Source organism: Protopterus annectens, chromosome 7.part0 (genome assembly GCF_019279795.1).
Source record: "Protopterus annectens isolate FY-2018-M chromosome 7.part0, PAN1.0, whole genome shotgun sequence".
Lineage (NCBI taxonomy): Eukaryota > Metazoa > Chordata > Ceratodontiformes > Protopteridae > Protopterus > Protopterus annectens.
Window position 1 is genome coordinate 1274187508 of NC_056739.1, and position 13070 is coordinate 1274200577.

Consider the following 13070-nt stretch of genomic DNA (forward strand, 5'->3'; position numbering starts at 1 on the left):
TTTCTTTTTGTGACTTTTAGTATGCTCAGTACTTTGAGTTTTCAGTAGTGTGCTTATTTGCTGTATTTCGTCAGGTGTTTTGCATTTGCCATTATGATATTGCAGTCAGTCATATTATGATTATATGGTGTGTGTGTGTGTGTGTGTGTGTGTGTGTGTGTGCATGCGTGTGTTTAAGTAAATATGTGTGTGTCTGGTGACACACAGTAACTGGCCCTCATAATCAGCCAGAATTCACTGACTTCAGAAAAAGTAGCCACTCTTAAAATACAATTACATTTGAGCCCAAATTTCAAGCCTATATGTATAAATTTGTGATTTGAAATGTCGACACTCATTACAGTGTAAAAATCTCAGACTGCAGTAGCACTTTAAAAACATAAATGAGAGAGAACTTTTGCAAAAAGAAATAAAAAACAATGCAAACTACCAAAAACATTTGTGTGTGTGTGTGTGTGTGTGGGGGGGGGGGGGGTTGTGCCTCCACATGCGCCTCCAACCCTATTACTTATATTTACCTACTCAGCAGTCTCGGAGCCACAAATACAATAAAAAATAAACAACTATTACGAATGACTAGTCAGCCTCAACGTGTCATAAAAGTACAGGAAAGTTTGAAAGAATTTGCACAGACCAAATGTGAACTAATTTGGTGAAGTTTTTTGATTACCAGGTTGTCCTGCAAGCATGTTACACAGTTTGTAGGAAGGCACACTTCTAGAGTTGCTCAGCTTTCATGTCACTTTTCATACGTTAATTCAGTGCACACAGCCAGTTCAGTAGTATAGCATCGGTGAAACAAACTCAGTAACCCATCCTCTTCCTGTTTGGTGGGCAGTTAACATATGTACCCTTCAGTCACTGACAGGAAACCTGTATTATCAGATGACTTGCTCAGCTCAGGATGAGAATACTAGTAAGCACTGTCACCCTTTTCAGACATGATTATGCTTCCTGAGATTTCTCAAGGACCTCCTGCCATAAAATATCTCATAGCTGCAAGTCAAGCGTGGGGATTAATTAACTTCAGTTTTTATTCTTGCTTGGCCTATAACAACTCTACTGCACCCAGGCTGCCCTTCAGTTAAAAAGCATTTCGCTCCTCTAAGCCTTAAAGTTTGGAAATGTTGCAGAAGAAACCAAAGTAGGGTTAACAGACATATACCCTGCTGTAGTATTATTGGATACCTGCTGGCATCCCATCCAGAACATAGCACTCCACATTAAGGAAACTACCCAAACTAAACAAATCGATTTACCTTTTGCGTCATCCCCTCACAGACATTCAGTACAATTTCAAATAATATGATACAGTTAATTAATCCAGCAGAGCACCTGGTACATTTATAGGAGACCTCCGGTTAGTACAAGTTTAAGATTTGAGTGTAAAATGTACTTTGTGACACAAGCAGTGTGTGATCTATGATGCTTGACATAATAGTAATACATTGTCTTGTGCTAGAAGCATGTTTTCAGAGACCTGATGGGGACTTATCACAAGAAGTAGAGATGCATGTAGTTAGTCTTCATGAGTAAAATGTGACTGTTTTGTGATTGACAGACATAAGAACAATTGCAAAGAGCATTAACTGTTGAAAAGGTAACATATTCAGCATTAATGAAACAAGTAAGTGTTCTTAGGGGTAAGCCACCTTCTGTACTCTAGAGCTTGGACAAATACATCACCCCACATACCCTCCTCCTTACATATACCAACTTCCAAGATTGTTGTATCTCAGGGAAAGGAGAAATCCATGAGTTACCACAACCTCAGTCTTTAAATACAACAAGCATTCTAGGACTGCATGTGAGTGGTTGTACATTAATGTGTCTATTACCAGGGTCTTCAGCTTAGCACCATCAAAGCTCTGAGATCCTGTGGTTGAAGTTAATTTTAGTCAGGATGTCTTTCCACAGTTAAGCTGCACTATTGTATGCCATTATTTAATGTGGCTTGCCAACATTATTTTCCTGGTGATATTGACAGGTTTAGCAGTCTAACTTCCTCCATTTAGGGCAGGTGTACTTCATCAAAAGATGGACAGATGGTGTGAGTTTGTCACTGACCATTATATCTTCAAACAGGACTCCTTGCAAACCAACCCAAGTCACTTAGCTCAACACTTGAGTCAAATTGAGAACTGCTGACACATTAAAACCAATGTTGCGTGAATTTCACATTTGTAGAACAAGCCTGCATAGGGTCAGGAATGGCAATAAATGGCAGAGACTTGGCAATCCTACAAACCAAATTCATACTTTGTATGGTAGACATTTATCCAGAAAGCCATCCTTGCTATTTATCACTCTGTACATCCTTATTCCTACAGCTGGGAATAGCCTAACTAGTAGGTTGTGAAAAGCAACATTCATGATACGTCAGCTGGGACCCCCCCACACCACTCCACTGGTTCATCTGTAAGGATGCAGTACACACACACACACACACACACACACATATATATATATATATATATATATATACATATATATATATATATATATATATATATATATATATATGTGTGTGTGTGTGTGTGTGTGTGTGTGTATATAGTGTGTATATATATATATATATATATATATATATATATATATATATATATATATGTGTATAAATATGATTGTGTGCATATAGATGTAAGTATTATAATTGAAAGTCTGGGTGTAACTTTACACTTTACTAGGAATCTCAATGTCTCCAGCGTGTCTACCAGCTGTTTCCCTCAGCAGATCAGCCATCTCCTCCTACAGGTACCTTGTTTGTCTTTATTGTGGCTGGAATATATCAACCTCATGCTGACTTCAGTTAACTGTCTGATTTGCCTATGCAGGGGGTCTATATTAGAACATCGAAGTGTCAAAACTTCGAATGTTCTAATACTGAACCCTATTCAGCGAAAGCTGAAAACATCAAACATACAGAACAGCAAATTTTTTCCTGGTGAAAAAATTTGCTCTTCCAAAACACACACACACAACACAAGCACACCAAACAAACAGCAATCCACACAGACACACACAAAATCTTACTCTTAACCCTACACTAAACTATACACACACCACTAACTATCCACTTACCTTAACCCAAACCGCAACCCTAAGGTCCGTCACTATCGCACACTCACCTCACCTGCGCCCTAACCCTTACATCCACACAATTGCACACTTACCTGACCCACGCCTTAACCCTAACTCACCTAACCCGCCCTAACCCTCACGTCCACACAGTCGCACACATACCTAACCTGCACACTAACCCTAACTACCCTAACCCGCACTCAATCGCACACTTACCTGAACCCGACCCGTACCTTTCCACCACAGCGCTGAAAATACTGAACCAACAGAAACAGACAACCAAATTCTTTCCCTAGGAAAACATTTGGTTTTCTGTTACATTGATATTTTCCGCTTTCACTGAATAGTTTGATATTAGAACATTCAAAGTTTTGAAACTTTGATGTTCTAATATAAACCCTATGTAGGGTATCTAGAGTGGTAGCATATATATTATGCCATGTTTCTGTCAGTTATCAACTTTCAGCTATTAGCTTTCCAGTTATAGCTTGCCATTCATTTACAGGATCTTGTAACTAGTTAGTGTTTACCCTTACTTCACATTGTTCTTCTTATTTTTATAGTATTCAGCATGGAATTATGGGTCATGCTGGATTCTTTATCTTTCTGTATTTGTAAAGATGTACCAGAAGATCCAATATTATACATGCTTCTGATTTTGACTGAGTATACCCCATGTATTACTCTGAAAGGTACATGAACGTAATCTCTTCTTGTCGTTAGGGTTAGAATATATTGCATATGAAAATGATTTTTTCTTGAATAGAGAACCCACCAGGGATTTGACAGTCAAGAGCATGAATAGGATTCATCCATTTCACACTGGGCAACTGTCCTAACCCTCAGCACAGGGCACTGTCCAGCTGACCACTGTAGATAATATTCCCCTGGCCCATACCAGAAGCTCGGTGTTCCACCTCTGCTAGGAAACATGACTCCTTTCAGTGTGCTGTATACTGACTCTAGTAGTAGTAGTACCCCATTGACGTTGCCCTTAACCTAGCACAAACTTCTCTACCATGTTAAGGAAAAACTGTACCTCTCTCCAGCTGCAGTTTGCTCTAAGCAAAAGACTTACCTCACTCATCCTTAACATCTGTCATGGATACATGATTGGATGGAATCCCAGAAATTTCAGCATACTACACTGTTAAGCTTTTTACATGTCTTATAGAAAGCAAATACAAGCTTCTGGAATCCCCAGATGCTTACTGACATGTAGTTGCATACACTTGTCTCCCAGGCTGTAAATATTCTACAAGGCATGTTTTATACAAGCTATAACAACCTACCATTCTTAGCGTAGTTTGCTGTGGCAACAAGACATTTAAATATACTACCTGCTACCTCCTTTTCCTATATATCTGACCCCTCCTGCCCAAATTCCCCCTTGCAAAAATGAACAAAATTAAAAAGGAAGAGTATAGCACAAGTAAATATTTAAGCAATAACCAACGACGTGGTGTGATATATTGAAGATTTACCCATGGTTGGTGTAGTTTAATCATGAGGGCGAAGCCCGAGTGATTAAACAAAGGCAACCATGGGTAAATCTTCAATATACCACAGAGTCGGTTATTGCTATTTGACAATGACATTATTTAAGAAAAAAAATACTTACTTTTCTTAAATAATGTCTTTGTATAATGTCGGATTGCTGTTCTGCTGGTTGTGGTATACTGCTTCTTCGTTTTGATATACTGCACATGTGTAAGGGACTTGCATTCCCACTCATACCCAGTACATCAATGCTTTGAAATGGAAGCAATGGAGAAAAGAAAGTCTCTGTTGCTCCGTCTTCTCTCTCTTTTTTTTAATTGTTAAAAAAAAAAAGTTTTGGGGCAGTTTATACCAATGGGAAAAAGTCTGGGCAACCGGACCTTTTTCCGTTTGTATATTGTGGGATTTACAACGGGCACGCTGGTTGAGCTGGCCAATCCGCGTGTACGTTTTCGAATATTAATAGGGGAGTCGTATAATATATTATATTACATTGCATAACAGATGCCTATGACTGTACAAGAAATTTGCTCTGTGTGGACTGACAGCCTCACAAACCTTACCTTATTTCTGCTGTATAGTTTTTGTCTTCCTTTTTTAACTGCTGGGTGCTTTGACAAGGAAAGTCTTTTTGGGGAGGAGACTGTAGAAAACAGAAGAAAATAACTATTCTTATAAAGCCCTCCCCATGCCTCCAGAAACATGAATGTTTTATGTAAATTTTGCCTGCTGATTTCATTCACTCCCTTTTATGTTATACTCTGGGATCCCATTCAGCATTTATATCAAGTTTCTCTGCTGTTAATGTGATGATTTGTTTTCATTGTTCTTTTTGTTATAGTTGAAAAGTAATGTGCAAAACTGATTTTCAGCTGTAAACATTACAAATGTATATATAAACATTATTATTTATGTTTTACAGTAAAATTGTTTATATTGCAAACATTGTATAAAACCGCTTTCAGATTCTTGTTTTAAAAGTAGGGTCTTCAGACATGCTTTGCTTTTAGCATAGATCAGTTTCGAACATATAAGGGAGGCAAGAAAAAAAGGAGTAACTGCAAAATTTTTGTGCAGCATTTATGCAGATTCTAGTACATTTCTTGAAACAGTTTTCATTTTAATTTTAATTCCTTCTGACACTGATAAGAGTATTTGAATGCTAGCTCTGCAGGTTTCATCACCCACAGGACCTTTGTGATTTTTGAAGGGTAGCTATGGAAAATACCTTTGAAATGTAAGCATTATGATAAATAGTTGTTTACTTTCTAATAGTCAGAAGGTAATAACAGGGCTGTAACAATGGGGGTGGAGGGGATAAATATTATCCAGATCTTTGTTTATGTTTGTTTATTATGCTCTCAGTTGTCTCTTTGAAGATGGTGAGCAGAGATCACTGCACAAGATGAGAAAAAAATGATGACATTGGATTAAGTGGAGGGAATACAGTCAATTATCATTCAGTAACTAGTGGAGGTTCCTTGCTATGGATTATCCACCAGGAAATATGCTTCATAACAGATTTTCTCCAGTCCATTTGCATTTTAAGAACAGCCTGTTTCATGGATGCAAGTATCTGTATCCTCTGACCCTAATTTTATATGCAGTAGTGACTGCATTTTAATATATGTTTGCATTCTTCACATTGGGGCATAAGCCTGTCTCAGTGAACTGCCAATTTTATAAATGGAAAAAAAAGACTATTTAACTGGCAGTAATACAGTAAAAGCAAACAAATAAGGTGTTCCTAATGACCTGTGAAGGAATAAATGACAGTAAATCATCAGCAATGGATTGCAAATAAAACCAAGCACACTTGGGCTCAAGATGGGTATACAAATTTGACAAGGAGTATATTCTTAGTAGAAAAATATTAAGAGTAATTGGAAATGAAAGTCTCTGACATTATTTTGAAATGAAGGAAATAATGGGTTAAGTTCTTCTGCATTTTGCTTTTTTAATATGTTGTATTAGTATAATGTGATGTATCAGTTGCCCCTTTAAATAATTTTAGAATCTGAAGTTTAGTAGAAAGTGTTCTACTGCAGCACTTTTTTCTTTATGCCTGACCACACTGCTGACATGTGCTAATAACAAACTGCCATGAGACGGTCCAGTTGGAGTTACCACACATTAAACATACTGAACTTGTCCTTTTGCTCATAGATTGTGCGTAATTAATAATTAAACGGTTTCAGTTGTAATGGGTTGGCCTCCTTGAACTGTTCATTACTCACAAGGCACATGCATCAGTCAAACTATTTTTCCACTGCCCTTGTCTGTACCCTAGCTGTATGTGCAGATTTCAGGTGCCTTCAAAATTTAAGCTGACCAAGTACTTACTGAAACCACTGTGAATTAAAGCTTTACTGTGATAAATATAATAACCTTTGCAAGGCAAAATTCTTGCAATAAGCTGGATATTTAAGCAGTTGCAGTTCCAGTAGTGACAACAGTGGTACTGTCATTTAAACAAGCTACATGGCAAATTATAGTCAGCCTGTACGTGCTAAATGCTGTAAGGGGTGAGCTCAATTCCAAGGTCAGACCCTCGTAGCTGTTTTTTGTTTTGCATTTTAAATCAAAGTAATTTACATAGCATTCACTGGAGAAGGGAATACTACATCTGTTAGAAGCAGCCAGTGACAGGTTGCTTAAAAATATCAGTTTACATGTTGACAGCTTGACAGCAGGTAGTTACTAAAGCAGAATATGTCCCATACCCCCAAGTAATTTGTTTTGGTGACCATTTTTCAGAGTTGCTAGTCTCTGTGTTTGTAAGAGATTCGGCCTAGTGTAGGTTTACTCAGTGGTTAATTAAGACATATGCTGTACTATAATGTATAGACTATCCACAGTTTGACATTCAAGGGCATTTCATTTTTTTTTTCTTTGTGTGACTAGTACCGCTTCACTTTTTTACATGATATTGTTAACACTGCTTTGCAAACCATGACCGAATGATTCTTTATGAATACAGAAGTGGTAATGTAGCTATGTCTTTTAGTAAATATGTAGAGATGGAAGCTGTAAAAATGCATGCCATGTTAATTATTACATGATTTAATTGAGGCTGCATGTGATGTGTATGTGTTTGTATATATGTATGCATACATGTGTATGCTTCAATGGCCTGGCACCCCATCCAGTACAGCTTCTGTATCTTTTCCTGTTGCTTTCTGGCATAGGCATTGTCTTCCCCATAGTCCTGAATAGAGTAAAACATATATTGGAGAATGAATGAATGTTTTGGGGGGTTTTATTTGTTTTTTTTTTTCTTTCTTATTGTCCCTTGTTTTAGAAAGTGTATGCAGATGTCTTCAGACTGCTGTAGGTATATGTGATCAGTCAACCTCATAACCATAGGAGATAACTGCAATTAAATTTTAGCGTTGTTAAATTTGTCTGTTATTACATTTTTTTATAGCAGTAGCACTTTTTTTTTGAGGGGACAGTGACTGTGTAAACCATATTAAAAACATGCATACATGTTTAACATTTCAGTTGTTTTCTTTTTTTTACCTTTTGCTTTTCAGCTGTGTTTGATTTAATTTATTTTTGAAACAGTTTCCAGTTTCTAGAATTGGAAACAAAGCCCTAATAAGACTGCTAGTTAATTTTCTGTCTTGTAATTACCGATCCCATTTTTCTGATAATTGGCCATGGCAATTACATGTATATTTACTAATCACATCAGAGGCTCTGTGATAGTATCTATTTGCCATCATTGATAATGACACTTGCATAGTACTGATGAGCTTTCATCATCTATTTTTTAGTACATCAAAGCAAGCTGCCCTCTTCACACATACACACACACACACACACACACACACACACACACACATTTTTTCTCCCACTATGTCTCCATTTCTTGCTATAATGAATACATGCATGTATTTGACACAGTTGTATTTGAGAAAAATTGTTTGGTTCCAACCAAATGCTACACACACACGGTTTGTAGCCTGCAGCACTGGAAGGGTGTATGTAATGATATATTGCTCATCGAAATGGCTGAAGCACTCCAAAGCACAGTGAGATTAAAATAAGTCATTCCTTTGTTAATTTAAATAGGTGCATGTATCATACTTTGCAGGGTACTTTATACAGGGATGTCAGTGAAAGAGATTAAAAAAATGCTGCCAAAAGGTATTTTTAATAGCAAATGAGAATAAATTAGAATGGAGTCATTTGCAGCTGCCTGTTTTATGTAGCTCTTTTGCTCCAATTGGAAGTTTAATGAGATGACTGTTAGAGTACTGTGTGGTTTAATTTCTTTGCAGCTTGCGCTATCACAGTAGAAAGCCTTTGGAGGTCTTTCCGTTTACTGAAACAGGATGTGTATTGTGCATACATTCTTTTGTTTAAATTTGTGGCATATTTCTATTCATTGTGTTTATTACATGACATGTAAAGTGTCTTTTTAATGCTTGATCATTTGTTCTAGTTAAGGAAGACACATTTACAGGGCCAAATATGTTCTTATAATCTGCAGATATAACCAGTGGATGCTGGTTAAAGATGATTGCTTGGTGGCAGAGGATACCTTTTCAGTGCATTTTCCCAATCATTTGGCTTAAGCTGTGTTTTGTCTTGCATCCTTTGATTGTATTAGATATTCTACATATCATCCTGCATTCATCTATACTGTTGGCTGGTGTAAAATATATACATATGCAGATGATGAAGCAGACTGGGTTTTCTTCTTTTCATTTTATATTGGTCTGTCTGAAACTCAGTTATTTATATTATCATAATTCTGACAGTTTAAAAATATGTCAATATGTTACAGGAAACAAGGTCTGAAAGTGAAGTAATCTGCATGCTCTCTGTTAATTACAGGACCATTTGTGTGTTATTTAAATAATCATTAATTTCTCATTTACTGTTTTCTCTACCTGCCTGCTTCCCTCTGGCTATCTTTGTCCTTTATCACCTCTACTCCAAATCTCTTTGTCTTACACATTCTGTTTATTTCCTGTATGTTTGAAACAAATGCATACTATTTGCTGTGCATGTGTATTTGATCTTAACATCTGTGCTTTGTAGCCTCTTGTACTACTGTACCTTACTTGATAAAATTTTGTTGTTCTATGCTTGTTTGTTTTGTGCTATCTGTGCACTCTGTAAATTGTGTTTAATTTTCTTTTGCTCTCTTTTTTCCCTTTCTTTCTCTCTCCATTTTCCTCTCTATCTTAATCATTCCCAGGATCCACCAGTCCTTCCGGTTGGGGAATTCTCGGAGCCATTTGTGCAGTTCATCACTCAGTGGTAAGCTCAGTTTGCAAACATGCCATGCCCTTGATGTAAATGATACATTCCATTAACCCAGCAGCTTCACAAGACCTTATGCTTCTCCCTGCATCCTTTCAGAGACAACAGGGACTTGGGGGTGGGGGCTTTGGCAGATGGGGCAGTAAAGCTGATGAAATTGTTTAAATTCTATGAATGTTATTTACACAAAGGGTCTGTACATGTTGGTTTTGTGGAGCTGTGTTTTTCAATCACTTTGCTTACTTTATTGTGGAAAGGTGTTTTCATTTGTAGCATTCGATTCCAAGTGCCATTCAGATATGTATTCATATAAACATGTCAACAGTTTAAAAATAATAATGTTGCTAATTTTAGAGTATAAGTAGTGCTGTACACATTTGGCAATGTCCCATAATCCCATTGTTGTATTTAAACATAACACAAATCTTGTTGAAATAGAAACACGTATGTGCTTACTGTCACCACTATGTATATGTTTTGAAGCCATGACATTAAGTGTTTTTTACGCTTTGAATGTAAAAACTGCTGACATTAAAATAACTATGATTTTCCTGAAAATAACTTCTGCTCACCTGATACAACTGGGTTTCAGAATGTATAAGTATTTATAGCATAAATATCAGCTGAGAAACAGAGTGCTAAAAAGTAATTTGTGGTAATAAAGGGAAAATGAACAGTATGAACAGGGCAGCAGAACAGAGAACAATGTTTCCATTTCAGTGAAAATTGTTTCAAAATTCTACACTGCTGTAAAAAAGCAGACCTGAAAAACAAGTATCCCATTGTCCAAAGCAGTTAGCAGTGTTATTGTTCTAGAGTAGCAGTACTGGACACCTTATCTCTAAAAAGAATAAAAAACCTACACTATCAAGTAGATAAAGAGTTTTAATTTCTGCCCATGTTCCCAGGTCTCCCCTAAAATGAAGCACTTTACCAGTAAAATAATAAGTAAATATGTCTGTAATGACCCTTGAAATTCAGAGATTCCTGTTTAGTTAGGAAGGCAGGAAACCATAGCCGAATGATCTTTAGTGTATAACGCTGTGAAAGACTATAAGGGTGACATAATCAGTGCTGCATGATGACCCAACAAAAGTTCAGACAGTTAACCTCAGCTTATAAGAAAACTCGGGGAATACAATAAAATTACATTTGTTAGGTGATTTTCATACAAGAGTCAGGTAGCTTTACATAGTTCACAATATGTAGTAGATCAAAACCATGAAAGCATTTGTAAAAATAAAATTCACAATTAAAGGTGCTATACCAGTTTACTGAAAGAGACACCATTATGTATATCCTGGGTAATAATGTAATTGATTACTAGGCCACTGTAGACAGTTATATGTTTACCACATTTAAGCTTGCAAAAGTGTAGTGCATAATCATCTGTGCATTCTTAAAGAACAGGGTATCACTCAAGTTATTTTATATATTATTTTATGTATATTTGTATACAAGTAAATATCCAAGGGAAAGCCAAAATGCAAAAAACTGTGTACTGTAATAAATCATACATAACACGTTAACCAGTACTCAGTGCAAAGGTGTTGTGCATGCATGATAGTCATTCCTGTATTTTCATAAACCCCTGATTTTTATCTCTTGTCCTTAAAACACTATCATTTCTAGACACTGGATAAAAACTGAGGTAGTTCCTGTAAATAACAAGGCTTGAACGTTTCTTGCCTTTTTTCTTTGAAAGTAACATGGTTTCAAGCTATTTTTCTTCTGAAATGAAGAAATCTTCTGTTGATTATTCTAGACTTGCAAGTGTGGTCAGAAGGCTGTTAAGCTGAATCTACTGTAAACCCCGTGCATCTTGTTCAGGATCCTATGCCATATGCAAGGATTCCAAAGAAGACCACCTCATCCTTTATCAAGAGGGTTTCAAAGATTCATTGGATTGTAAGACGCAGCAAAAGGTGCTACAAACCACCATTTTCTTTAGACTTGCTACAGTTGTAAATACCATCTCCATTATTCTTTCTCCAGGGAACCCCCTTCTCAGTATGATCAAAGTAGGTTTCTCCAGTGCTCGGGGAATCTGCGCTGTTGCCAGGGACTTCTCACTGCCGCTGTTATTGATGCCATTGTCCTTGTTGATGTGTGGACACCTGCTTACTTTACTTTATCTTAGGTACCCTCTTTCCCTTCCATCAAGGGGCTCCCCATCCTATTTGTCACCATTTTTCTTGAGGCAGGCTATATGAGAAAAAAAATATGTTTTTCTATTATTCACTTAAATGGCAAGTTGTAAGATTGCCAACCAATCAGTTATTATTGAGCTTTTATTCATTTTATTTGAATGGGAGAATCAACTGCAGCTGGTGAAATTTCTTTCACTGCCAGGTAACTATCCAATGAAAAAAGGCAAATAGTTCATCATTTGCATTGTTAAAGTACCCATCTGCAGACCCTGTACTGAATGACAAGTTACGTTCTTTTTCAACCTGTTTCACCATGCTGTCTCAGCCGTTGACCAGTAGGATGGACCACAAAAAAGTATTTTTGCTGATTCTGAAAAGGAACACTCTGTTGTATCAGTTCTCACAGAGTAAGTGGGAAAGATGGAGCAGGTTGCTGAGATTTCTTCTTGGGTCTCTTTTGTTTCTTATTCCAACTCTCCTCATTTGAAGCGGAGTGGTTGAGAGATTGTTGGACTGCCTTACTAAAAGACCTTAGTTGAAGTGATCGTTTTGGGACTATATCAGAAGGTATGGATTTTTATTTCATTATTCACATTAAGGTCTAGAGCTGTGAGCTGCCTCTTGGAGAGTCTTAGTCTACCATAGCCCTTGTTTAGAGCAATCCTCTTGATGCTACCTAGCCTAGACAAGGTAAGGAGCATTACGACGATGAATAGAGAGAACATCCTTGGCAATAATGAGATCTTAATTGGGGTGTCCTTCCTAGGCAATCATCCCTCAGATGTCTCTGCTGTGGTTTCAGTAGTGCATGAGTGGTTAAAGACTTCTGTTATGCATCAAGCATGTTTGGATCACAAATGCTGTGTCTAGAAACCTAAAAGGAAACCCTATAACGTTACATGTAATGCATCAGCTTGAAACAAATATTTAAGTGAATAAGCTCCCCTCTACCACCGATGCAAGGGGAAAGCCTCGTGTACCCCATGAACTTTTATATACCATCTTCAGTATTACACAACATTAATAAAAAAGAAACTCCCAAAGTGATGCACAGTGGTCTCA

The 13070-nt window shown here is 37.0% G+C and overlaps 1 protein-coding gene across 2 annotated transcripts in view; it reads left to right on the plus strand.

Annotated features, from left to right (window-relative positions):
• Window positions 1-13070, plus strand: part of MAP2K5 (mitogen-activated protein kinase kinase 5) — a 3489187-nt gene that overhangs the window by 3018046 nt on the left and 458071 nt on the right. For both annotated transcript variants that reach the window (XM_044077884.1, XM_044077885.1), the window contains one exon: window positions 9794-9855. In XM_044077884.1, coding sequence (XP_043933819.1) covers window positions 9794-9855 — 62 coding nt within the window. The remainder of the gene's footprint in view (window positions 1-9793; window positions 9856-13070) is intronic.